Source organism: Paralichthys olivaceus, chromosome 5, assembly GCF_024713975.1.
Source record: "Paralichthys olivaceus isolate ysfri-2021 chromosome 5, ASM2471397v2, whole genome shotgun sequence".
Classification (NCBI taxonomy): domain Eukaryota; kingdom Metazoa; phylum Chordata; class Actinopteri; order Pleuronectiformes; family Paralichthyidae; genus Paralichthys; species Paralichthys olivaceus.
The window spans coordinates 8,607,587-8,632,076 of NC_091097.1; the positions used below are offsets into that span (position 1 = coordinate 8,607,587).

Genomic DNA, 24,490 nt, shown 5'->3' on the forward strand with positions numbered 1-24,490 from the left:
TTTTTAGTATGGATTGAAGTTGATTGTGTCATATTGTTAATGGATGTGTACTGATGTGTGTGTGAATCATATAAGTTCATCTTATTCTTTCCTTCAGCCATTAAAGGTTAAGTGTGTAGAATTTAGTGACATCTAGTGGTGAAGTTGCATGTTGCAGCTGAGTAGCCTACCCCTCACCTCATCCTACACTTCCAAACATGACAGAGAACACGTGGTAGCCTTCAATTATCATAAAAACTCAAAAGGTGTTTAGATTGAAAACACAGTGGCCTCTGTAGAGAGGACCCCTAAATATAAAGGGTCCATTCTAGGGAAAAGAAAACAACAATTTGTACAATTTAGATGATTACACACTAGTGATTATTTATATTCAATTTCTGCCAATAGATCCCTTTCACCTAAATCTTACACACTGGACGTTCAACATTTCACACAAATATAATCGAATAGACCTTTTTACGGTTGTTTTGCGCACTTGATCCACTGGGAGGCGCTGAACACCCGTGATCACTGTTGATGATTAACTTCCGCAGGCATCAAGGCGGACAAAACAAAACACACGAGCGTTTCCGGTACAGACCTTCAAAATAAAGGCGATAGAAGAGGGCTGGAGCTGCTGGAGCTGCTGGTGTTCATGTGAGTCTGCGTCTGCTCCACTTCCCCTTTCTTCAGACGGTCAGAGCAGTCCACAACAAACAGAAGAGGAAACCAGGGCGGAAATCGGAGTGTGGCTGAGAAGAGGAGAGACAGGATCTGCCGCTGAACAGCAACGACACAGAGGTACAAACAAAAAAATAAGAATATGGCTGAATTACAATTACAATTAACTGACAATAGAAACTGTTGGAGTCGCTTCCATGCTATGAAATGGGCTCGGTCAAATATTACAGAGCAGGTGCGCTAAGTTAGCATTATCCGTCATGTTAGCTCATTACAACTCAAGTCATTTAAGTGAGCTAATTTAGCTAACTGGGACCAGAGTCATCTCACGATAGCATCGAATGAACTCATATCTTTTATCTTCTTCGCCATGTTGAAGTTCTACCAGCATGCTAACACGGCTAACTCCAAATTGTGTGTTGCTTAAGTTAAATAAATAAAACGCTGACGCCTTCTAATTAGCCAACACAACCTGTCACGGCTATGCTACGTTATTAGCACGATGTGTGTAATAGTGTTGTTGCATCAATTCGTAAGTAGACGTGACAGTAGCTGTTAGCTCTGTAGCACCTCCAGCTTTGACAGGCGAAGCTGCATCAGTCAGGACGCTAAGCTAGTCAGTAGCTGTCTGATGTGTCAGTTTATAGATTCACTGTTAACAAAATGTTGAAACTGTATTTTTTACTTTTATTTAATGGTGTGGCAATGCAAACCTGTGTTACAGCGTTAGGTCTGTGAACGAGCACTCAGCCGTGGTGTGCGTGGGGCTTACTAGAGCTACAGGTCACATGCTACCTTGTAATCCACAGTTAAGCCCAGTGTGGTGGTTTTTACAGAAGGAGGTTATTTTGCTTGGCTGCAGGATATCCTGGGAAAACTTCACCGTTTAAACTACAAAAAAAATACAATTCAGCCTACTAGGACCACCAACTTGTGCTTTACTTCCACAATAAAAATCCATTATACACACACAGGTCTTTTAATGGTAGAGATCAAACTCTTTCTAAGCATAAGAACATTCCTGTACTAATCATGGGATCAGTATGGGGCAGGCTGAAATACTTTTCTTTTTTTAAAGTCACAAGGCTTCTTCTCACACTTGTGCTAAACTAACGCAGAACCGACACAGGCCTCCCATCATTAGTGGTTTTGACACGAGCATGCCAAGTAGAGAAAAGTGTTGAATGTTGAACAAAACTGAAAATGGGGTTTGCTTTTATTCTTGCCACTGACGGGAAAATATATTTTTCGTTTTCTAGAGGTGCTGCTTGATTCGAGGCGACGCAGAGCTCACATCCTTCAGCAACATGGGGGAGCTCTTCAGAAGTGAGGAGATGACGCTGGCTCAGCTCTTCCTCCAGTCAGAAGCTGCCTACTGTTGTGTCAGTGAACTGGGAGAGATTGGGATGGTGCAATTCCGTGATGTAAGTCCACCTCTATCCCTTCCTGTGGCCCCGTTTTCATAATGTCTTAGTTGTTTACTTGTGAAACAGACCAATAAATCAGTGGGCTGATTATTCAAGTTGATATTAGTCATCGGCTTCTTCACTCACATGGCTAATAACAAAAAAGGCAGCAGACACATCTTTAGACATTCTTTTATTTTTTGAGTGTAGATTTTTGATTACTTACATTTTAAACAAGTAGAACGCACTAATACATTGGGGTGAAATAAATCTTTATTTACACATTATTTACTTCAGATTTTGCGTGACATTTTCTACCAACTAAAACTTGGTGGTACTCACAGCATAAAGCGTAAAGTCTTTTGTGGTGATGTAAAAAATGATCACATCAGTAAAACTGTTGAGAAAGTGCATGCCTTCTGCATCATGTTCATCATGTGCTCACAGCTGACTCCTCATTCCGCGCATAAGAAAACCCATTCCTGACGAGCCGTGAGAGAAGCTTTGTGCTAGAGTGTTGGTTGAGCTTTAACAAGAGTAGGTCCGTTCACCCACAGTGATGTTTTATTCATATGATCAAATTACACTACACCAGTGAACAAAATCAATATTAAATCATAAGAAAAAAATGTTTTTTGAATCTCTGAAAAAGTTTATTGATATACTCTAAAATCAATGGAAATGTTGTTTCAGCACATTATTTAGTTACAGATTCTGGAGCTGTAGGTTGCTGATGAGAATCTGTGTACTTGGTCTTACATCTTCTCTGATACAAATGTTACTGGAGCATAATTTTAAAATTTCTTAACTGCCATTCCTTTGTAAACATGACGAATCCATGTTGTGTTGCTCGACCTTGAGTTATGTTCTATTTCCTTGCAGTTAAATCCTGATGTGAACGTGTTCCAGCGAAAGTTTGTCAATGAAGTGCGACGATGTGAAGAGATGGATCGTAAACTGAGTAAGTGAAGTTAGAGCACTGCCTTTTCACTGAGATTTTAACTCTCAATCACTGACAGATTTCCTTCAGGTGGTTTCCACAAAGGCCGCACATAAGGTCAGTTTAGATGTGAAAGGATAAAAAAGTCAAGGGGAGCAGGATGTGTCACATCCTGAGCCTGGCAGCGGTATGAACGTTTGCAATGTCGAATGTAGCTTTGCTGTATCTTAAATAATACAGACATCTTCCTTTTCTTTAAAAACACATCCATACAGTGACTACACACAGTGGTGTACTGGCCATCAAATATACAGAGACAAATCCTGGTGGGCCACTGGAGAGTCAAAATATAAATTAAGTTTTTACCAGCCCTGTCAGTCCCATCTCCAGCCCCCCCACCCCCTGTCAGTCAGAAGCTTCTGTGTTTTTGCTTGAATTCATGGGTGGACATGAAAAATGCTGCCACTCATACAGGCAGGCCCTTATGCTTATAAGGAGAGATTCTTTATTCCACATAAAACAACTATATGCACGCCTGTACCCTTCTTTTCACCTTTTTAATTCTCACTTACAGGATTTGTAGAGAAAGAAATAAAGAAGGCAAACATCACAATCATTGACACTGGAGAAAACCCAGAAGTCCCTTTTCCAAGGGACATGATCGACCTGGAGGTGACTGCTCTCAATCTCTCTTTAAGATAAACATTGAGCTCTACCATCCACTGCTACCTGCTACTCACCGCTCTGTACGTCTCTCCACAGGCCACATTCGAGAAGCTCGAGAATGAGCTGAAGGAAATAAACACCAACCAAGAGGCCCTTAAGAAGAACTACTTGGAACTGACAGAGCTCAAACACATTCTGCGTCGCACGCAACAGTTCTTTGATGAGGTCAGCTTCAATGAAAGTTATTTAATGTTGTGTCCCCTGAAAGAGAAGTGAGACTTTTCTAGTTTTTTATGCCTACGGGTCAAAATTACAACGGAAACTCAGCATCTCAGCTTTGCATTGGCAGTGGTGTAATACTTGCTGATGTCTATGCTGATTTCACACACATGCACACACAAGGGAACATTTATTTGTGCTTGATGGGTTTTTGCACTCATGATTCTTTATTTGCTCACATGACATAATCTATTCACATAATTTAAAACCGCTGTATAGCATTTTATTAAGGCTCAGTTCTGCGTCCTCTGTTCATTTATCTTTTAAGTAAAATTCTTTCCTCCACCTTTGCCCTACTTCAATTCCACTTCACTGCCTTCACAAGCAAACCTGTGTTAACTTGCAATGCCAAATGATCTTTTACAAGTTGTTATGGGCTTAGATTGAGGTGAATCATTTATCTAAACATGTGCAGTGTCTGTTTAGCCATTAACCAGTGAAGCTCACTGTCTTTGCTGTAAACAAACCCTTGCTAATTATCTTCCTTCTTTCCAAATCTCATGACCTTTTACAGTATGTGATTAAAATGTCTTTTTAATATATCTTCTTTATTAGATATTTTATATTAGCACTGTTCATGTGTATGTGTGTCCGGGTAATGCTGTGGCATAAGTGAATATGTTTCCATTATAACTGATGATTTAACTGACTCTCATCCAGATGGAGGACCCCAGTTTACTGGAGGAGTCAGCAGCCCCCCTGGATCCCAATGAGGTTACCAGAGGGACTCCTCTCAGACTGGGGTGAGTCCGCTTATATGGAATTTTCTTATTTATAAGGATTAAGCTCTACTGTTTGAGATTTCCATTCTGTGCCATCTGTGTCTAAACTGTTACAACCAGCCAATCAACTCCCACACACCAGCTCATGCCAAAAAGCTTAGATATACAGCAAAGGTCACCTGAAGTGAAAATTTCAATACATTCACAGAATAAAGAAGAGCGTCCTTTAGCAGACAGATAAAAAACTCTCAACCTGTCTTTTAAAGTCAGGAAAACAAACAGAATTTATTTAAGTACACTCAAACGTCTAGTGTGTTTTATTTCATACCATGGAATGCACATGATGGAAAACGGTTTTCATTTTGTTTAAGAAAAGACTAAAGTTGTCAAGGCCCATCCCAGATTTTACGAAAGGACTAATGGCCAGGGCTTTATATATATATAATACATGTAAATTATTTTGAGACCAATTGGAATGGATATCAGCGGACATATTGCACATATTTTTATGTTTCCAGTAAAATCACATAAGATATGGATGAAATTTTCATGGAAATTGATTAACATTTACAGTAGCCATGTGACCGTGAATGTTTGTCACGCCCCTGTGCCAGAGTTGACAGTAACTAGTAACTCTCTGTTGTCGAAGACATGTTGCTGCCACCTTCGTCTCTGCCTGCGGATTAAACACCACTGAGTGCAGGATGAGCCATCAAACTGTTGAAATCGTAAAAGAGTAAAGATTGGGATTGTATATTTTTATAACAATAAAAACAGAGACACAGGATTAAAACTATGAACATTTACTTTTCATTTAATGGGGCCTTTAAGGTGCATTTTATTAATAGCAGCCAAAGGAACCAGTAATAAGTGACAGATTATGTTTGTTTTTTTAGATTTGTAGCTGGAGTCATTGGCAGAGAACGTATCCCCACGTTTGAGAGGATGCTCTGGAGAGTTTGCAGAGGTAACGTCTTTCTGAGGCAGGCAGACATTGAAGATCCTCTGGAGGACCCGACCACGGTCAGTTAAATCAATAAACAAAATGATTTGTAGTCTGTGAGATATTGTACATGCTTCACTGTTCTCCTTCCAAACTCCAATTTCATTTCCCCACAGGGTGACCAGGTCCACAAGTCTGTCTTCATCATCTTCTTCCAGGGAGACCAGCTGAAGAATAGAGTCAAGAAGATCTGTGAGGGGTAAGTGAATCAACAACCTTTTACACCTGTACAAAACAATTTTCTCAAGTGTTCTCAGCCAACAGATCCTCATCTGTAATTCTTCATCTGTCCTTAGCTTCAGAGCCACTTTGTACCCTTGCCCAGAAACACCACAGGAGAGGAAAGAGATGTTAGCAGGAGTGAATGCTCGCATTGATGACCTGCAAATGGTAAATGCACTGTCAGGGAAAACACCCACACACAGTTGACTCATGAGCTTGCACACTTAAACTTTTTAGTCCTCTTTTCTTTTTGCTTTTATCTGTTTCGTTCATCACAGAGAGTCACTACAGGAAGTTTCATAAGACAGGAAGTGATCTGTTCTTTGCAGTTTGCTCTCAGACGAACGTCTAAGCCGGACATCCTTATCATAAGTACATTTATTAGATTCATGCACAAATGATACCTAGATTGTATAATTTATGGGAATTTAAATTGGCTCAAGTCTCTCATATGCTCCTAAACTCAGTTAACCAGTTGTGTCAGGTTTGTTCACGGAGGATATACTCAAATATTGTGAGATCACTGACCGTTTCAGTAACAGCTTGTATGACTCAGATACATGATGCCTAGCATGCCTCCTGTCTGTATGTATGTATCTTGGCACCTGTGGATGCAGTGTTATGCTTGTCGCTACGTGGGCATGAGAACTGAATGACAGAATGGCATAGAAGATGAAGAAAGTTGAGCTATTTGGCCAGCAATCAGCAATGTGCGTGGGCTATTAAGTCTCTTGACAGCAGGCAAAACCGTGCCTGTAGGCAGACAGCAGAGTTCAAATATACTTCCGTTTACCGATAATGGGCATCGGTTTTAAATCTGAGTCATAGAGCCGCATACCTGGTAACATCCTGTTTTTCATATTCGAAAAATCTAATGGATTAGATGGCCTGTTAATGTTGACTAATCATGCCGGTAAATGAAAACTCTTTCTATGAATATCGAGGAATGCGTGATTCATTGCTGCTATTTTTAGTTTTCTCGTTATGATTGCCTTTTTTGGTTGTCGTGGACATTACCATCCGCACAGCTGTGACTATATTTAAAAAGATTTATAGATGACAAATGTTTAATGATTTGATTTGTAAAAATCTAGCTGATATGTAAGAATAGTGTCCCGGCCCGGATAGGCAGCACAAACTATGAGCTTTCAGACATGTGCTCAGCTCTGGAAGTTCCGGAGTCCATGTATAAAAACAGCTTAAAGACAAATCCACATAAGTCATGCAGCAATATAAGCAGCAATATCAGATAATGCAATCTTAAAATACAGACATTTAAAGTATGTTTTCTGTCATTGACCCACATGACTCTTGTCCCCAAAGGTGCTGAACCAGACAGAGGATCACAGGCAGAGGGTCTTGCAGGCTGCAGCCAAGACAGTCAGAGTGTGGTTCATCAAGGTGAGGAAGATGAAGGCCATCTACCACACCCTCAACCTCTGCAACATCGATGTCACTCAGAAGTGTCTGATCGCTGAGGTGTGGTGTCCCGTCTCTGACCTGGACTCCATCCAGTTTGCCCTGCGCAGGGGGACGGTGAGTAACTGAGCAGTAGTTTATAGAGACTGTCTTCCTTTTACTAGGTCTAGCTCGTAGCCTGCTTTTTTTCTTAGATGATGATAATAATAAAATCATAATAATTTTTTCAGACAAATTCAAGCTTTGCTGTGGCTTACTTAAATAAAACAGAACCAGATTGAAGACTTGTTTTTCTAGCACGTGCTTGATCAGACTGAGAAGTGGAGAGGCCAAGGCAGTAAATTTGCTTCCACAAACCATTGCTAAATTATTTTTTGGACTGTGGCAGAGGCCACTGCCATTAGGAAATACTGTTGCCATGAAGGGGTTCACTAGTTCCAAGGAATAATGGTCTGTAACACCCTAAATCGTATGAAGTGAGAAATATCTTATTTCTGTGCAGTTAGTTGTAAGTATTCTCAAAGCATCATTCCATTTTTTGGCAAGACATGATTTTCTCCATCATGTGCTGTTTGCATAGCTTCCTCTCTCGCTGTCTGTTGCATGAGATTAAAAAGGAATAGAAGATCTGTGGGAATAAGATGCTTGTCTGACATCATTATGCCTTTTGTGACATTGTTTTCTGCACTGCAGGAAAAAAGCGGCTCCACTGTGCCTTCCATTCTCAACAGGATGCAGACTAAGCAGACCCCACCCACCTTTAACAAGACAAATAAGTTCACCTCTGGCTTTCAAAACATCGTCGATGCCTATGGAATTGGCAGCTACCGAGAGATTAACCCTGGTAAGCATTTGCTACACTGTCGCTCTGGTCATATTTAGATCCTCAGTGTTATCCTTCATCATCTGAGGCAGGTTTTTGTTCATGAAAAAGTCTGTTTACTCAGCTGCCTGCAGTATTAAACTCCAGTCACTGACAGGCTTTATGGCCTCAGCTGCCGCCTCCTCCATTATCACCTTGTTGTGATGTCTTTCATAATGCGTGTCACTCATTTGTTGTTTCACTTCCCACACCACCTCCCTCTCATGTGATGCCTGCCTCCCTGCCGTCTCGTCTCCAGCGCCATACACCATCATCACCTTCCCTTTCCTTTTTGCGGTCATGTTTGGTGACTTTGGCCATGGGGTGCTCATGACCTGTGCCGCCCTGTACCTTGTGTTGAGAGAGAGCAGGCTAATGGCCCAAAAGAACGATAATGAGGTATGGAACCCTTCATTCCCAACTCCCCAGTCCTACACCATCCTTACAGGTGAAAGACTAGCCCCTGGGCTGTAAAAGACTTTGGATTTATGCTCATGATTGCAGAGATAGAGCTTCAGTACTTATGTACTGTAAATGTTCATTCATTTTTCTTCTGCTTTGGGGCAGATGTTCAGCATGGTGTTTGCTGGGCGCTACATAATCCTGCTGATGGGAATGTTCTCTGTCTACACGGGCATCATTTACAACGACTGCTTTTCCAAGTCCCTCAACGTGTTTGGCTCTGGCTGGAGCGTCAGGCCAATGTTTGACCCTCGAGCAGGAGGCAACTGGACGTAAGTGTCACTGACGATGACTGACGGGTGCTATTACCCAGTGACTGTTGTAGCTGTGCAGCCATTCAAGTCAGATATCTGACTTGTGTTTTCATCTGTTTAGGCTTGATACACTTGAAGGCAATAAAGTTTTGCAGCTGGACCCAATGATAGAGGGAGTGTTCAAAGGGCCATACCCCATTGGCATCGATCCGGTGATTATTTTAATATGTTTTCCAATAATTCTGCTTAGTACAGACAAGCCATGTAAAATCACGTCCATCTAACAATTGTTGGTATTGCTAATTGTGACATTTTATGTAACTTGATCATCTCAGATATGGAATATTGCGGCCAACAAGCTGACATTCCTGAATTCCTTCAAGATGAAGATGTCTGTGATCCTAGGAGTCTTTCACATGCTGTTTGGAGTCTCTCTCAGTCTCTTCAACCACCTGTGAGTTTTTCCATCAAAGTGTATCCTTGTCTTTTGTTCCTGTTTGAAGTAGTTCATAATTGCTATGGCTGTTTGTATTTTTCTGCAGTTATTTCCAGAAGCCCCTGAACATCTACTTGGGATTCATCCCGGAGATCGTCTTCATGGCCAGTTTGTTTGGCTACCTCGTGATACTGATCTTCTATAAGTGGGTCGCATATGACGCACTCACCTCCAGGGATGCTCCCAGTCTCCTCATTGCCTTTATCAACATGTTTCTCTTCAACAACAACGACCCCAGTAACAAACCTCTCTACCGTGGACAGGTTGGGTACACATGTTGGTTGCGTCCATCCATTCTTTTGTCCTCAAATGAACCTCAGATAGATCACTCTCCTTGTTTTTTCTTTTCTGTGTAGGCGGTTGTACAATCACTCTTAGTGGTTATCGCCTTGGCATGTGTTCCCTGCATGTTAATAGTGAAAACTTTGATTCTGCGGAGGCAGTACTTGTGGCGGAAAAATTTGGTAAGATGAAACCTGCAACCACTTTCACTCTGAAAAATATTTAATACATAGTAAATAAAAATATTAAATATTACTTTACCCATCTTGTATGACAGGGTACACAGAACTTTGGAGGGATCAGGGTGGGAAATGGACCCACTGAGGACCAGGCTGAAATCATCCAGCATGACCAGCTCTCGCAACACTCTGAGGAAGAACCTGAGGTATAAATAAATAAATAATTAAAGACTTGTCCACGTCAGTAATGGCGTCTCCTTGGCAATTGCATTTTCCTTTTCTTGGCCACTAAGCAGGAGTAACGGCAGGCCGACAGTTACTGAGGTTATAAGATCTACTCAGGTCTTTGAATAATTCAGTCACTCGGACATGGTCGGAAACAGAAATCGATACCTTATGTCTCCACTTCCACTGTGTCAAATCAATCAAAAACATCAATTATGGATTAAAGTCTAGTTTGACCAGAGAAGGTTTAACGAGTGTCAGTTTTTTAAATATAGTTCACTCCTTAGTCATTTTTAAATGCTGTTTAGAGATTTTAAGAAATGTAATTTACTCTGGTGTTTACTTGGTTTCATAGTTAGGTTTCTTCATTCCATTCAAATTTGTTGACACTTTTGTAAGAATACACTTTTTAGGGAGTGTCTCAACACTGCCATAATACAGTCAATGACTTTTATATGAACCTCTTTAAAATTGATTTAATGATACAGTTTCGTAATTACCTTCGCCAAGGAGGGTGTATTTTTGTCTGGGTTTATTTGTTTGCAGGATCAGGCAAAAAACTTGACAGATTTCAATGAAATTCTGTGGAGGGGTGGATCATCACCTAATGAAGAACCTGTAACGTTCTGGATCAGATCTGGATAAATAAACTTTTCTTTAACATTGTGAGAAAGGTTGTTAGCCATAATGGAGGTATGCACTCATTGAGTGCCCTTCTATTTTTTAACTCCAAATGCACTGACGTGTGAGAAGACGTGTCATTCTTTAATGTTTGGTTCCTCTTGTTTCTATTGGAGTGTGTAACTGATTTCTCTCATCACTGTTCTATTTACCCATGTCTGTCTGTCCATTTATGTGTGTCTGTGTGCTGCCAATAACCAAGAGTTGCCTTTTGTCACCTGCTTTCAAGGCCCATGAAGAGGAAGAGGTAGGACAGGAGCTCGTGCTACACCCCCACCCTGCAACCTATCCCCTTGTCTTGTTAAAGTGCATGCGGAGCCAATTCTGTCCCTTTCTGTCCCTCGCTTCGTATTTTATCATCCACTGACTGCTGCTCTTAGCTGTATCTTCTGTCTGTATTAGTTGGTGTGTGGTAGCGGCTGATTCTTTGGGTTCACAGGGTCTTGAGTCGACGGTGCATCTACTAATTTATTGGATTTGGCTTCAATTACCTGAATGATCATGTAAATACAATGAAGCAGCTCCTTCTATATGGACCCTGGGACATAGAGATGTTGTTTTCCAGAGATTCATGCTTACATACATTATGTTTTGATTTTATGTCTTGTTATGTCCCATAGTTCAACTTTGCGGATGTTGCCGTGCATCAGGCAATCCATACCATAGAGTACTGCCTGGGCTGCATCTCAAACACTGCTTCCTATCTGAGGCTCTGGGCCCTCAGTCTGGCTCATGCACGTAAGAACACATCCTTTGTCCTTTCTTAATAAAGAGGTTATACACAGACATGAAATGCATGCACCTTTAAGTGTATCTGAGCAGTGACATCTGTGTGTTTTCACTGTCTCATGTGCAGAGTTGTCGGAGGTGCTGTGGACCATGGTGATGCACATCGGCCTTTCTTCCAGCAGCGTTGTAGGTTTCTTCCTTCTGGCCATAGTCTTTTACTTCTTTGCTGTTCTCACAGTTGCCATCCTCCTCATTATGGAGGGTCTGTCAGCCTTCCTACATGCACTACGACTGCACTGGTAAGCTGAGTTTTGCCATTTTTTATATATGTATATTATTGTTTTTACTTATATAAACTTTCATCACATGATCTGCATGACTGTAAGCACTGCAAACTGCAGAGCTGTAGCGCCATCTGCAGGCAAGAGTTTTTTTAACTTTACTGGTTTTCAGTGGACCATCCCATGTTGCACAGAAAAAGATATAATAGAAATGAGAGTTAATCTGTTCTATTTATGATTTCAATCTTCTGTCTTTCAACTTACAGATCTTTAATCAAAAAATAGATTATGTAGTTCTAATATCCAGTAGAGCTGGACCAATTTGGACTTTTAGGGACCAATGTCAATAATCATTTATATATGTCTGCCAGTCAACTTGGCTATGTCCTATTTAGAATTCAAACAATCCCATTGCCCATCACTCAAACTCTTTCCTGGCTGGGGACCTGGAACATTTTTGGCTCATGTCAGTGTTGTGTTTTCCATTTATTTTGTGTTTGCATTGTGCAGAGCAGTCTCCTTAGTGTAGCACAGACCAGTCTTTGTTGTTCCCTCATTACTGTCTTTGTCTGGCTTTGGTGAATGTCATCCACGGCTCATAATCCACTGGCACATTTACAAAGCATGCCTGTGCTGCAGCCACTCCTCTATAATTGTCCCTTATACAAGAATGCTGGTTGAATCAGCTTTCATCAAATGGGCTTCAAGGACAATTGGATATAATTTTGAGCAGAGGGAAGCTTAAATAATAACTCGTCATAGTTGTTTTCTATTTACATGGCTCTTGAAATCATTTGATAATTGAATGTATGATTTGTGCATGATTTTTAGAATCTGTTTGCCAAAGTAAAGGTGAACAAAATTTAAGTTTTAATTAGTCAAAGGACAAATGTCTGCACTTTTAAGTGCTCATCTCTTTTAAGCTGCCTTCAGACAGCATTGAAGTCCAGAAATTTCCTGAAAATTTCCAGAAGGGCTGTATTTGTCAACACAAACCTCAGAGTCAGTTAAACCCGCACATTTCGTCAAACTTTTCTTGCCACCCACTAGTAAAATGCCAAAAAAATATCTTAGTGAGCCCATGTGAGAATAAGGCATGAAAATGACAGGAAAATTCACAGCTAGCGAGTTGTCATGGTGATGATGTTTCTAGAACACAATGGCTGCAAAAATGAAAGAAGAGGAACGAAATTTGAGATAAACTCCAATGCAGCTGTTCTGGAAACAAAAATACTGCTTTCCACAGCGGAATGTTTGCATCATGTCTAGCCTCCTGTCCCACCGTTCAACTGAATGCTCTGGACATTGTGAAAATGTGAAAAATGTCTGGACCCAATTTTACAGACATTTTTCAGAGTTCATGTCCGAAAACGTGAAAAGATTTTAGCGCTAGCTGAGAAATCATGGAGACCATAACCATCAAATGTACTATTTTGCAGTGTATGCATCATTTAGCTAGAACAGAAGTTAGAACAGTAGTGAGCTAGTGTTTATAATTTTAAAAGAAAGTATATCTATGGGACTAAAAACAAACTGATAAGACTTGAAAATAATTAACTTAATTCAACAAATTACTTATTTTTCATTTTGAACACGGGCACCATCTGAGCTTTTTTAGAAGAAAACGCACAGGAAGTTATGTACAGCACTGACAGGCTATGGAATGACAGGTATCTGTGGCTGCTCAGTTAAAAGGTCAATCAGCCATCACTTAGCATTGGCCTTTTTTAAAAATAGAGCCCGATCACTTTCCAGAGTGGAAGAGGCTTAGGTATCTGGCCCCACGACCGATCCAGGAACAGAGCTGTAGACAGGAAGGGGAGCAGACTGTGGAATGAGGAGCAAGGGTCACAGGCTACAATCCCTTCACTCAGCATTTCCTTACCTGAAAGTCATCACTGATGTGTACCTGACCGTGTTATTGTGTGAAAGGCTTCCTGGTCATTGTTTTTTAATCAGATCTTTATTTTCTCTGCAGGGTGGAGTTCCAGAACAAGTTTTACTCAGGCCAGGGCTTCAAATTCCTCCCCTTCACCTTCGAAAGCATCTTGGACGGGAGGTTTGAAGACTGAGATCTGACGCCTCTTCTTCTTCTACTTCAATTACTATCTCTCATCTGAGAATCTGTGTGGTGTTAAACAGTGATTTTTGAGTGAAGCATTTTTCACAACTTTTCTGAGTGAGCCAAGATTATCTGTCAGACTGTCGCTTGTTTTGAACCTCTTGTCATTTTCAGAATCAGTAGCTAAGTCTTGAACACCTACCTATTCATTCCAGAGAAAAAAAAAAATAGCACTAGCTGTATCTGTCATGTGTCTCGTTTCAATTAAGTCATTTTGTTTTACCTGTGTTTTATTTAGTTTACTATTATTTATGCAAAATTCTTTATAAAACCTACATTTTTCCTATGTGGGAGTGTTGCAATACTGATTATTACAAGCAATGCTATGTGCAAATTTCTTGACTGATGATGCTGATAAAAGCTAGACAAGTCTTTTCCACATTGGTGTATGCTGATTGTCTCTTTCTCTTGGTATACAAGTACACCTATCAAATTGCATACTGACCTCGCACATCAAGCTATAAAGGTCTAAAGGGAAAACAATGAAACATCTGGATGCCGGTTGATTCTTTCATATCTGCATCTCTTGCGTTGTGCTCTGACGTTATCGAAGCCCTTTGTGCTGAGTAATCTGAATAAAGTGGAATCTGTTGGTGGTTGTTCTCAAACATCCGAACACACTGAAATTACTGTCAAGTAATTTTTGTTCCTTCTCAATTTTACTAAAATGTCAAAGTTTGAAATGTTTTCCTCAAATTTAAAAGGGAGTAAGAGCGACACACAGCAGTCAAGACCAAGTAGAATTCATTCAGCAGAAATGAATGAGCACCGGCATTCATTGTGCATCTCTTTGTCAATAAAGTAGAAAGAGCTGGTTTAAGTTTTGGTGTTGGTTTGATTATTTTTTTCCCTCATGTACTAAAGCAAAATTATAGTCCAGTAATAGTACAAAAATACACAAGTAAAATTCCTCTTATCTTTCTGAAATGTAAATACAGACGTTTTATCAGCAAAATGTACTTGCATCATCAAAAGTAGAAATACTTATTACATATACAATAGCAGCTTAATTGCTGTTTATGAATGTTTCATATGTATTTGGGCTTTGAAAACTATTTTCTTAAAACGTGCAACAACAAAAAACACAGCAGGAACTATAATTTCCTTTCTTTTGAATTGAAACCGATTTATTACAGAAGCTGCATTAGAATAAAAGCAGATTGAATGCTTAATTAACAACAGAGGTAACTTAAGCAGTTTTTGATACGTACAGCATGTAGAGTCTTTCTCTAAAATAATGTGTAACTTTAGGAGATGAAGTAAAAGCTATTGTCGAATTAACAAGAACCTTGTACACTTTAGAGGCAGCAGTGAAAACAATTATTGTGAGCTAAAATTCACAAGCACTAAAATAGTTTATATATATTACATATAAATTCACATTAAATAAACACATCACTAACATGATCCAATATAATGAGTGGTGAGGACCATGTGTCTCACAGTGTTATTGCTCCTCTTGGTGGCGCTGTTGAATAGGCTGAACTTTATATGTGACAGCTCCATGAGAAATGACAGAAATGAGAGTTCCCCCTCTTGTATGTCACCAGTTGTAATAAAAGCACTTACAGTGTTTCAGTCCTCGACAGATGGAGTATTTTGATTACCTGCTCTACTGCTGGCATTTGTGCCTGAAATTGGATATTGGAGATTTATTTGGCGACCCATGAGGAAATAACCCATAAGAACACCGACTACACTGGAAATAGATGGACAGCTATGTATTATCTACATAATGGTCCTTTTCTTTAGCGTGGCTGTAATTGCCTGGGTTCCCTCAGTCTTACAGTCGCCAGGACGTTGAGTTACAATGCCCCAACAGAAGTGTCAATTTGTCTCTCCACCTATTTTAAAAGGGTTTGGTTGACTTTTCTCAGGGCTTGTTAAAGGCAGCAGGAAACAATCAGCTTCACACAATATTACTTTTTTATGATTCAGCAGTGATGGAAGAATTACTCAAGGGAATAGCACAGTGTAAACACAGTTTATTCTAAGGGTTATTCTTTCAAACGTGTTGGCCTGGAAAGAACCAAAACTAAAAGTATTCAATATGCAGGATGTTGTGTTTCATAATAATCTAAATTATATTATTCGATTATTATGTATCTAATTAATGAAGCTGGTAAAGGTGGGGCTAATTCAATTTTAATTACTTTTACACAAAATTAATTTTAATAGCTTGTGAAATCTCTCCCCAGGGATTTCAAAAGTCTAATAAAGTCCTTATTGTTCTTTTACTGGTCAGCTGAAGGAATGGCTTATTGATAATCAGAGTGTGCACATTAGACTACTGACTGCCTGGAGACTTTTGCTGCTTGACTGCAGTTTGTCTTTGTTGGTTTTAACTTGCTTTGCTTTGTCTTATATGCTGTGTTGTTCCTTATTGTTATGCATCGTATCTGAATCTGTATATATTGCTTGCATGTGTTGACTATAAGTCTCATATACAGTCATCCTGATGTTGATTAATGAGCATTGTCCCTGTCAAATAAACCAATTAAATGAAATTGAATTATAGACCACAATTTGTTTGGTGATTATGTTTTGTAGAACAACCTGAAATTGCAAGGGAACTAGTAAAGGTTTTTCGATAGTAGTGGAGTAGTAGTAGATTTCTCAAACTATACTTGAGTGGAAGGAGGGGTAACAGGAAGTCCACCAAACCAGGAAAAGGGGTGGAGACTATAAAAGGGGGTGGGACCCTCACCTGGCCTTTCTTCCTGCACGGAGACACACATGAGGTCAGCTTTGGTTTGGTGTTTTATTCGGTGTTGTGTTTAAAATCATGACTTAAAGTGAAACTGTAGAACAAAAGATATGTTAAATTTAAATGTGTTAATGGTCCAGTGTGTAAGATTTAGGTGAAAGGGAACTATTTGCAGACATTTAATGTAGAATAATCCCCATGATGTTTTCACTAGTTCGTTTCATCTAAATTGTATGAATTGTAGTTTTCTTTATGCCAGAAAAGGTCCTTTATATTTAAATGCTTTATATTTACATCGAGAAGGTCCTCTCTATGGAGGCCGCCATGTTTTTTTACATTAGTCCAGACTGGACAAACAAAGCACCTTTTGAGTTTTGTGACAATTAAAGGCCACGACAGTTTCTTTTTCATGTTTGGAAGGATAGGATGAGGGGTGTTCAGCTGCAACATGCAATTTCAACACTGATATCACTAAATTCTACACACTGTAACTTTAAGTGTGCACATGTTTGGTGAGGGATTAATGCTTGAAGTAGTTGTTTAGGCCTGTCAGCCTTAACAAGGTGCTTAAACATAATGGAAATGCTTTTAAACAGATTTTTTCGAATATGTGTGGATTTAAATGCTGGGATGGACATGGATGTATAAATGGTGTTGATTATTTTACCTATGATGACCTATATTTTTTTTCTATGAACAAATGTGATAATCCTGTGAGGCCTGATCGTATTCATTACAATGATGCCTTGTCCTCTGGTAATTTTAATACTTGCCATAAATGCATTTAAGCAGTTTCACCTGCAAATTAAACCTGTCAATCCCTTTTTAATTTATGGCTGTTTTATCAATATACTTTTCAAACAAAGACACAATAGGAAGAACCGAACACAGTTTTTTTCCCCCCCGTCCATTTTATTAGAGTCTTATGTGCCATTTGCTAATCTGGGGCGGGGGGGGTATGCTTGTTTTCCTGTAGTGTTAAAGGTTACTGAGTGGTTCAGTTGCAGTTCTCCATGTCTGTTAAAGTGTGGTTGCCTAAGCTTTGAATTGTTTCACATTATGTACTGGTGGTTTATTCATAATTTGCAGACATATTTTGATACTGTTTTACCTGGCCATACTGCTTATTTTAGGTTTGTTCATTTAATAAATTGGGTTTTTGTGTTATTTGTAGAATTTGTCTTCATCCCTATTTTGCTGTGACCTGCATTTAACCCCCAATTAAATGAAATAATTTTGGCACAGCAATGTGTGGTTCTGGTTTATTCCTTTATCACCTGGACTCACTCTTAAGTAGAGTAAATGTTTGATTGTCGCAGGATTATGACAATCAACAATGTTTGCTGGTGGAAAATCCCACAGTGAATTTTAAATGTTTAATTTACACGTTGTAAAGAATGATTGTACATATTGCTTGATTGGTTGTACACTATTTTTCATGATGCATTATGGGAAACAATGAGTGCATTATGTAGGATATGAAAAAAGCTCACTAAACATTTGGACATACAAACTACAGAACTACAAAATGGCAAACTCACCATATAGTGATTAGTGAATGATTTTGGACACAGCCAAAATTTAAAGTTTTCTCCTGGTAACACCATGGGGGGAGGCTGACTGTAAAACCCTTCAGCTGCTCACCATGAGGAGCATCATGTTCACTGTATATTTTTTAAAAGGGGGGTCTGCTATTAGCCACAACAGCCCTGAGTAATAATACAGCTATTTATTTATCATTTTTTTCTTTTCTTAAGAAGCTCATTTAATTTGATATTTCCCAGTGTGTCAAGTATGAACCTGGGTGAGGGTAAGCTTGTGTGAAAGCTCCAGAAATCCTGTTGTTTACACATGTAGGGACTTATTACGCTGCAGTTCAAAGCACCAAACCCCAATGAGATCGAGTTTATTATTTTGCTCCTTTATCTAACGCAAATATTAAATGCACTTTAGTTTGGCACAAAATGGCCCAGAGGAATGTTGTGTTTCTTGTAAGGTTACACTTTTTCTTTGGGATAACAGAGATGCTTTTGCAGCTGTCCCAGGGCGGCAGGCGTTGCTGTCTTCTTGTTTCAGGCTCAGAAAACAGGGTTGTATAAACTGAAACTGCTGCTCCGGTGGCAACTTCAAATCTTTCTTCATGTACTTGGTTTGTCGAAGACAATTTCTCACTTGGTTTGGAATGGTTTCTAGAATTTTGAGTCATTATCGCTCACAATGTCATGTTCTTGCTAATTTTTCTGAAAATGTGTTTGCTTATTTGATTCTATAAAACCATGATGAATGAGAGCTGAGACTTGTGATTGGTTGAGCATGTGTATAGGTGGGACCTCAGTGTCATGGCTTCACTTCAGAGTAACAGACTCTGACTTCAAATGATGTCTGAAGAACAAGATGGCATCACAATATCTGAGATATTTTGGCTTTATTTTTGCACAGTGGGAGCAAATGATGATGCATCGTCTATCTTTATATGCAGTCTGTCTATGCACTAAACATGGAGTTCAGTTCTGGAAGATACCAATCAAAGTAGCCTATTGAACAAATTTGAATTTTGACCCCAATGATGGGGCTTCAGGGGAATCTGGCCAATGGTATTTTCAGATATGAAATAAAACTTCCCAACTTGTTTTTTGTTGTTTTTTTTAGGGGTAAAAAAAAGGGAGTGAGTCAGTGTACTTGCTGGTCTTGATCCCTCTCGACATCCACCTGCAAGGCAGCACAAATAAACCCTGTCAGAAGACTGCCACAAGCTGTCACATCAGGAGTTATCGTGGCTGACAGATGGAGAAGGTAAAATTGTTCATGCAGTCATGAGTGACAAGCCAATACATTCTTCTAATAGAAAGTTCAGGTGAAACTAGGATAGCGGAAGGCTTTCTTTACTCAAAAGGCTTGTACCTTTCCACACCATCAGGATTTTATTACCAGGTCTGCTGATAACATTGTTCCTCAAACAGTTTTCCCTCAACCTGTCTGACCCCTACCTATTGTTTCCAGGCTCTTTTTTCAGACACCGATTTGGCCGATTACATCAGGAAGCTTCAGACAATATGAAAATATGGCAGCAATGACTCTCACACGCACCCACATGCACACATCTTCATAACTCTGGATGAACGTTACATAACACAAACGGCCAGGGAAAGGAGGAACAGAAGGAGAGAGAAAAAAACAAGTGACAATCACTTAAAACGATGTGACAGTTGACTTTTTTATTAATTAATTCTTCCTGGCTCCAGGAAACTTTCCTAGAGGCAGAATGTTCCACACAAAAGTCTCCAAGTTCCAGAGAAATACATTTCCTTCTGTCATCAGTCAAGATTAAGTCACACATGCAGAACTGCTGAAAGATTAACAAATGGCAGCTCTCTCTGTCAACACTTTAGAGACAGGAGGTGCCAGACAAATAATCTTTTCTAAATACAACCTCTCCAGTAAAACAAGTGCTTGAATTCACTGAAATATCTCATGTGTTTGATGATTTGCTATAAAAATTTGAGAAACAAATTTGTGGTCCCCTGAGGATGAATCCTGCAGACTTTGGTGTTTTCCTGACTTTTCCTCCAGGACCACTGTGAGGCTGTCTTGACAATTATGAGTTGGACTGCTACTATGATTTGGAGCAGACACTCTGACTTTTCTTGAGCACCAAATAAAAGTTTTATTCATAAGGAAAAAACGTGTTCAGTGTGTGAACTGTCCACAGCTGAGTAGGTACTATGATGCACCAGCGTGATATGCTAGTTTGCTGTTCTCTCATTTAATATAACGTCGTTACATAAAACCTTGTCTCAGCACCCTCAGCTTTGACTCATCATCCTCGGTTGTATTTGTTCACAGCTGATTATCAAATATTTGAATGCTAACAAGCTAAACAAGGCTAAAGGTAGCTATGGACTCTTTCCCTTGTTGTTGTAGTGAATCCTAAACTTTTTGTCAAAATAGGGGAATTGTCTGCCACAGTTACCTTCATCCCTATTTTGCTGTGACCTGCATTTAACCCCCTATTGCTTTAATTTATTGTAAATAAAATAATTTTGGCACAGCAATGTGTGGTTCCGGTTTATTCCTTTATCACCTGGGCTCACTCTTAAGTACAGAGTAAATGTTTGTTATTGTCGCAGGATTATAACAATCAACAATGTTTGCTGGTGGAAAATCCCACAGTGAATTTTAAATGTTTAATTTACACTTAGTATTTTAACTAAAAACATGTTGAATTATTATCGTTATCTTTATTTCCCATCTCTCCTAAGCAAACTGATTGGGTTTTAAGAAAAGTGCATCATGCTGCAGTAAATCAGAATGTGTCAACATGTTGATGTTGAAAGAGGAGTTGTAGAGATTATGACATTTCATAAACATATTACATCAATGTGGAGAAAAAGAGGGAGGTAATAATGAAGGAAAAAATAAATTAGACTTATCTTATCCCTGCAATTGAGCGTGCGTGCGTGCGTGCGTGCGTGCGTGCGTGTGTGTGTGTAACCCTCTAATCCAGTACCATAGTAAACAAGGAGAGGGCTGTGGGTTGAAAATCCAGCGCTCGAAAAGATCCAGACCACCACAATCTGTTCCCTGCCGGTCCGAAAACCTGGACCTCCTCCCGAGCTTGAAGCGAGTCAGCGGACAGAGTTCACTGTGGGTACTCTGGCAAGTGTGTGTGTGGGTGTGTGTATAAACTACAGTGTAAGTACATGTGAGTGGGTATTCGTGTGCACCGCGTCCTGCAAATCCAAACAACAGAGCTGGCAGTGTTTTTGTTTCTTTCCATGAGCTTACCCACAGTGAAATTGAAACTTTTAAGGATTAACTTAGCCGTGTCCCTTGTTTTGGTTGGATTTTTTACATAGCTTTTGAGTTGAAAAGTTCTCCCTGGGCTCAGTGTGCCTATTGTGTGGCTCTTTGAGCTCCAGTTGTGCCCCCACGTCGAGGGAGGATATGGTCGCCACAGACAGAGGAAAACAGGCAGCAGCATTAGGTCGTGCTATCCTTTGTTGAGAATGCTTATGTTGTTCTTCAACTGTTTCCAGGCACAGAATAAATAGCTCGGCTTGACCAAAGGCATTTTCCTTTCTCGCTGAATGCACCACCATGAGAAACATATTACCTGTGGTTACGAGTGTTCTGCCTCTTCTGGAAATTCTCCCTTGCTTTTTGTTTGCAAGGATTTCTGGGAAAAAAATGTTTTTCCATTGCTCTCCCTGTCAACTTAGTAAGCATGAGTGTAGAAGATTTCAGCCAGACAATGGTAACAGTGAGGATATTTGTGCATTTTCCTCCTTGTAATATTCACTTGAAAGAAAATATGTACTAGTCTAATGGACCAAGGTTTTTAACACTACTGCAATTCCTCTATGTGCCATGTGCTCAATTCCCTCATTCACATCCCACATAACATATTTCAAACAAACTAATCCTAATGTGATTTAAACTCATGTAAACCTGAAATACACTCAGCCAGCAACATGTTTCTTACATTTACTAATATGTAGAGCAACATGCAGGACACAATAAAAACCTGCACCACATATCTCTCACCCTCAACATTCACCATCTTGGTAGCGTAGAGCAAGTTATAATAATAATAACTGAATTTTATAGCACTTATCTAAACAAAGTTACAAAGTGCTTCACAGGAAAAATAATCAAATCCATGACTAGAAGAGTTTAACCATCACATTTGAGCTCTTTAAAACTGGTGGTCGTAATAATAATAAAAAAAATTCAGTTGTACCTTGTTGTAATCAAGTATTTCAGCCTATTAATCACAAAAACATTGAGAGAGGCCAAAAGTAAATCTGACTGGCTACTGGCTTGTATGGCAGTGCTATGAAAGCCATGTGGCCCCCTCGATAGATAAGACATCATTATTATTTGTTTTTAAACTAAATTGAACTAAATACCTACTGTCATAGGAAGCAGAGTCAGAATCTGTCATATTAAACCCATAGACTGTATATAAAGAGATTAAACCCAACAGATCCCACAATGAGCAAGCTCTTTGACGACTGTGGAGAGAGAAAAACTTCCTCTTTAGCTGGGAGAAACCTCTGGCAGAACCAGACTCAGTGTGGGTAATCTGCCTCGACCGGTTGGGGTGAGTGGAGAAAAATGGGGAAAGAGGAGGTGGGTGGCAATTAGGGAGTACAATAGAGAGAGAGATGGGGTGGTGGGGTCAGGGGAAGGGAGAGGGACTTCAAGAACATCATACGTGAACTCTGTAAGTGTCATTATTGTGGTGCAAGTAATTAAAGGTCGCATGTTAGAAATGCTTTCCTATAAAAATAAGTTTTGAGCAGTGATTTAAAGATCGGTATTGAGTTTGCAAGCCTAATCTCATCCGGCAGCATTCTCTGCAGCCTGCTCTTTCAGTGCAGTGATTTCTGCAGCCGGAGCAGTGATTTCTGCTGCCTCCTTCCTCACAGCTGTGTTTTGTTCAGTCAGAGCTGCATTATTATCATCCACCTTCCTTCTCAGAATACTGTACACTGCAGCTCTCTCTTCAAACTTTGCAGCCTTCTTTTGCAGAGCAGTGTTTTCTGCAGCCAGAGCAGCATTTTCTGCAGCTTGCTCTTTCAGTGCAGTGTTTTCTGCAGCCAGAGCAGTGTTTTCTGCAGTCAGAGCAGTGTTTTCTGCAGTCAGCTCACTCAGCGACTGAAAGTCAAGAATAAACATGTAGCAGGTAAAAACACAGTCCCATCCTCAGTTCAGATATATTCAGACAGATTATTAATACATTTTAGTCATTTACACATGACTGCTTTTAAAGTCTGTAAAACTACTGTAAAGTAAGATGAAGAAATAAAAGATAATTGTGTCTTCATGAGGTATGAAAGTAAAGTTTAACCTGAAGTCTCTCCAGCTGAAAACAAAACTTTGTCTGTAGAGCAATTCTTCTTCGTGTTGGATAAACACAGGTGATCCAATGTAACAAAGTTGTTTTAAAGTATTTTGGCCGTGAAGCACTGGTCTACTGACAGTTGTCTGTGACGTTTTAAGGACGTTGTCAAAGAGAAGATTCTCACGCAGCTGTCATCTTCTAATGGTCGTAGAGTCTGATTCTGCTGAGAAATGTTTCTCCTTTATATATAAGTTAATTGGCTCTAACCTGTTCTGGCTTTGATCTGAACTGGACTGAAACAAGTGTTACGTGAGGGTTGGATGTGTGGTGGTTGGATCACTCTTTATTAGGAACAGCAGGATGACGACGGATAACTTTCTCAAGCAGCACTTTACTCGATTCCACACTTCTTAACATTTTTCACTTCCTGCTTCGCACTACTCACGTGACTGAACTAACCAATCAGAAGCTAGGTCTTCAATTAAGGTGAACTTGAGGGAATCAGAAAGGCAGATTCAACAGACTTAATCTTAAATGTCTAAAAGATGCACTTTTAAATATTTAAACATGTAAATAATAAATGTGTAACATAAATATGTAAATAGTTAACTAATGTAAATTAAACTTCTGAGCCTTACAGCTGTCAAATATAAATTAACTTCACTTCTTAACCTTACATTATTATAACATAAATTGTTGCTGCTATCGTTAATAACATATTTGCATCTACTATTCTCTTTCTCTCTCTCGTCTTTTCCATCCAGCCCCCCCCCCCCCCCCCCCCCCCCCATTTTTTCTCCAGTCACCGACTGGTCAAGGCAGATGTCGTCCACGTTGAGTTTGGTTCTTTCTTCCAGTTCATGAGGAGTGTTTTTTATTTCATTTCAGTTGTCAGAGCTGTTCATTTTGGGAATTGTTGAGCTAATGTATATTATAATTTAAAAATTTGATTCAATGTTTTTATACATTTTATTTATTATTGTAATTATTGTTAAAGGTCCAGTGTGTAAGATTTAGGTAAAAGGGATCTATTGGCAGAAATTCTA

At 39.6% G+C, this 24,490-nt stretch overlaps 1 protein-coding gene and 1 long non-coding RNA gene across 4 annotated transcripts; both read left to right on the forward strand.

The window, feature by feature from the left end:
- The first annotated feature begins 574 nt into the window (after nt 1-574).
- atp6v0a1a (ATPase H+ transporting V0 subunit a1a) lies at nt 575-14,710 on the forward strand. Of its 3 annotated transcripts, none has more exons than XM_020094720.2 (22): nt 575-780; nt 1,920-2,084; nt 2,949-3,027; nt 3,581-3,678; nt 3,769-3,897; nt 4,612-4,694; nt 5,570-5,696; nt 5,793-5,875; nt 5,973-6,066; nt 7,222-7,434; nt 8,011-8,161; nt 8,439-8,578; nt 8,747-8,913; nt 9,017-9,107; nt 9,231-9,349; nt 9,438-9,654; nt 9,748-9,855; nt 9,951-10,058; nt 10,961-11,005; nt 11,379-11,496; nt 11,615-11,786; nt 13,747-14,710. In XM_020094720.2, exons 2-22 carry the CDS (start codon nt 1,968-1,970, stop codon nt 13,838-13,840), a joined length of 2,553 nt encoding a protein of 850 aa, XP_019950279.1. In that variant the 5' UTR covers nt 575-780; nt 1,920-1,967; the 3' UTR covers nt 13,841-14,710. The 3 variants fall into 3 exon arrangements, with proteins under 3 accessions (XP_019950279.1, XP_019950280.1, XP_019950282.1); XM_020094721.2 differs by having other exon boundaries at nt 607-780; nt 10,988-11,005; XM_020094723.2 differs by lacking the exon at nt 10,961-11,005 and having other exon boundaries at nt 607-780.
- Nucleotides 14,711-16,591: 1,881 nt separating this feature from the next.
- On the forward strand, nt 16,592-20,363 carry LOC109646454 (uncharacterized). The gene is made up of 3 exons (XR_011240966.1): nt 16,592-16,658; nt 19,247-19,390; nt 19,598-20,363. It is a non-coding gene; the product is annotated as an uncharacterized lncRNA (long non-coding RNA).
- The last annotated feature ends 4,127 nt before the right edge of the window (nt 20,364-24,490 follow it).

Excerpts from the sequence above, each read along its gene's own strand:
- atp6v0a1a (XM_020094720.2), top strand. The coding sequence starts at position 1,968 with ATGGGGGAGCTCTTCAGAAGTGAGGAGATGACGCTGGCTCAGCTCTTC. Across the intron at positions 5,876-5,972 it reads GTCAAGAAGATCTGTGAGGG|CTTCAGAGCCACTTTGTACC; the intron begins GTAAGTGAATCA and ends ATCTGTCCTTAG. Across the intron at positions 8,914-9,016 it reads CGAGCAGGAGGCAACTGGAC|GCTTGATACACTTGAAGGCA; the intron begins GTAAGTGTCACT and ends TCATCTGTTTAG.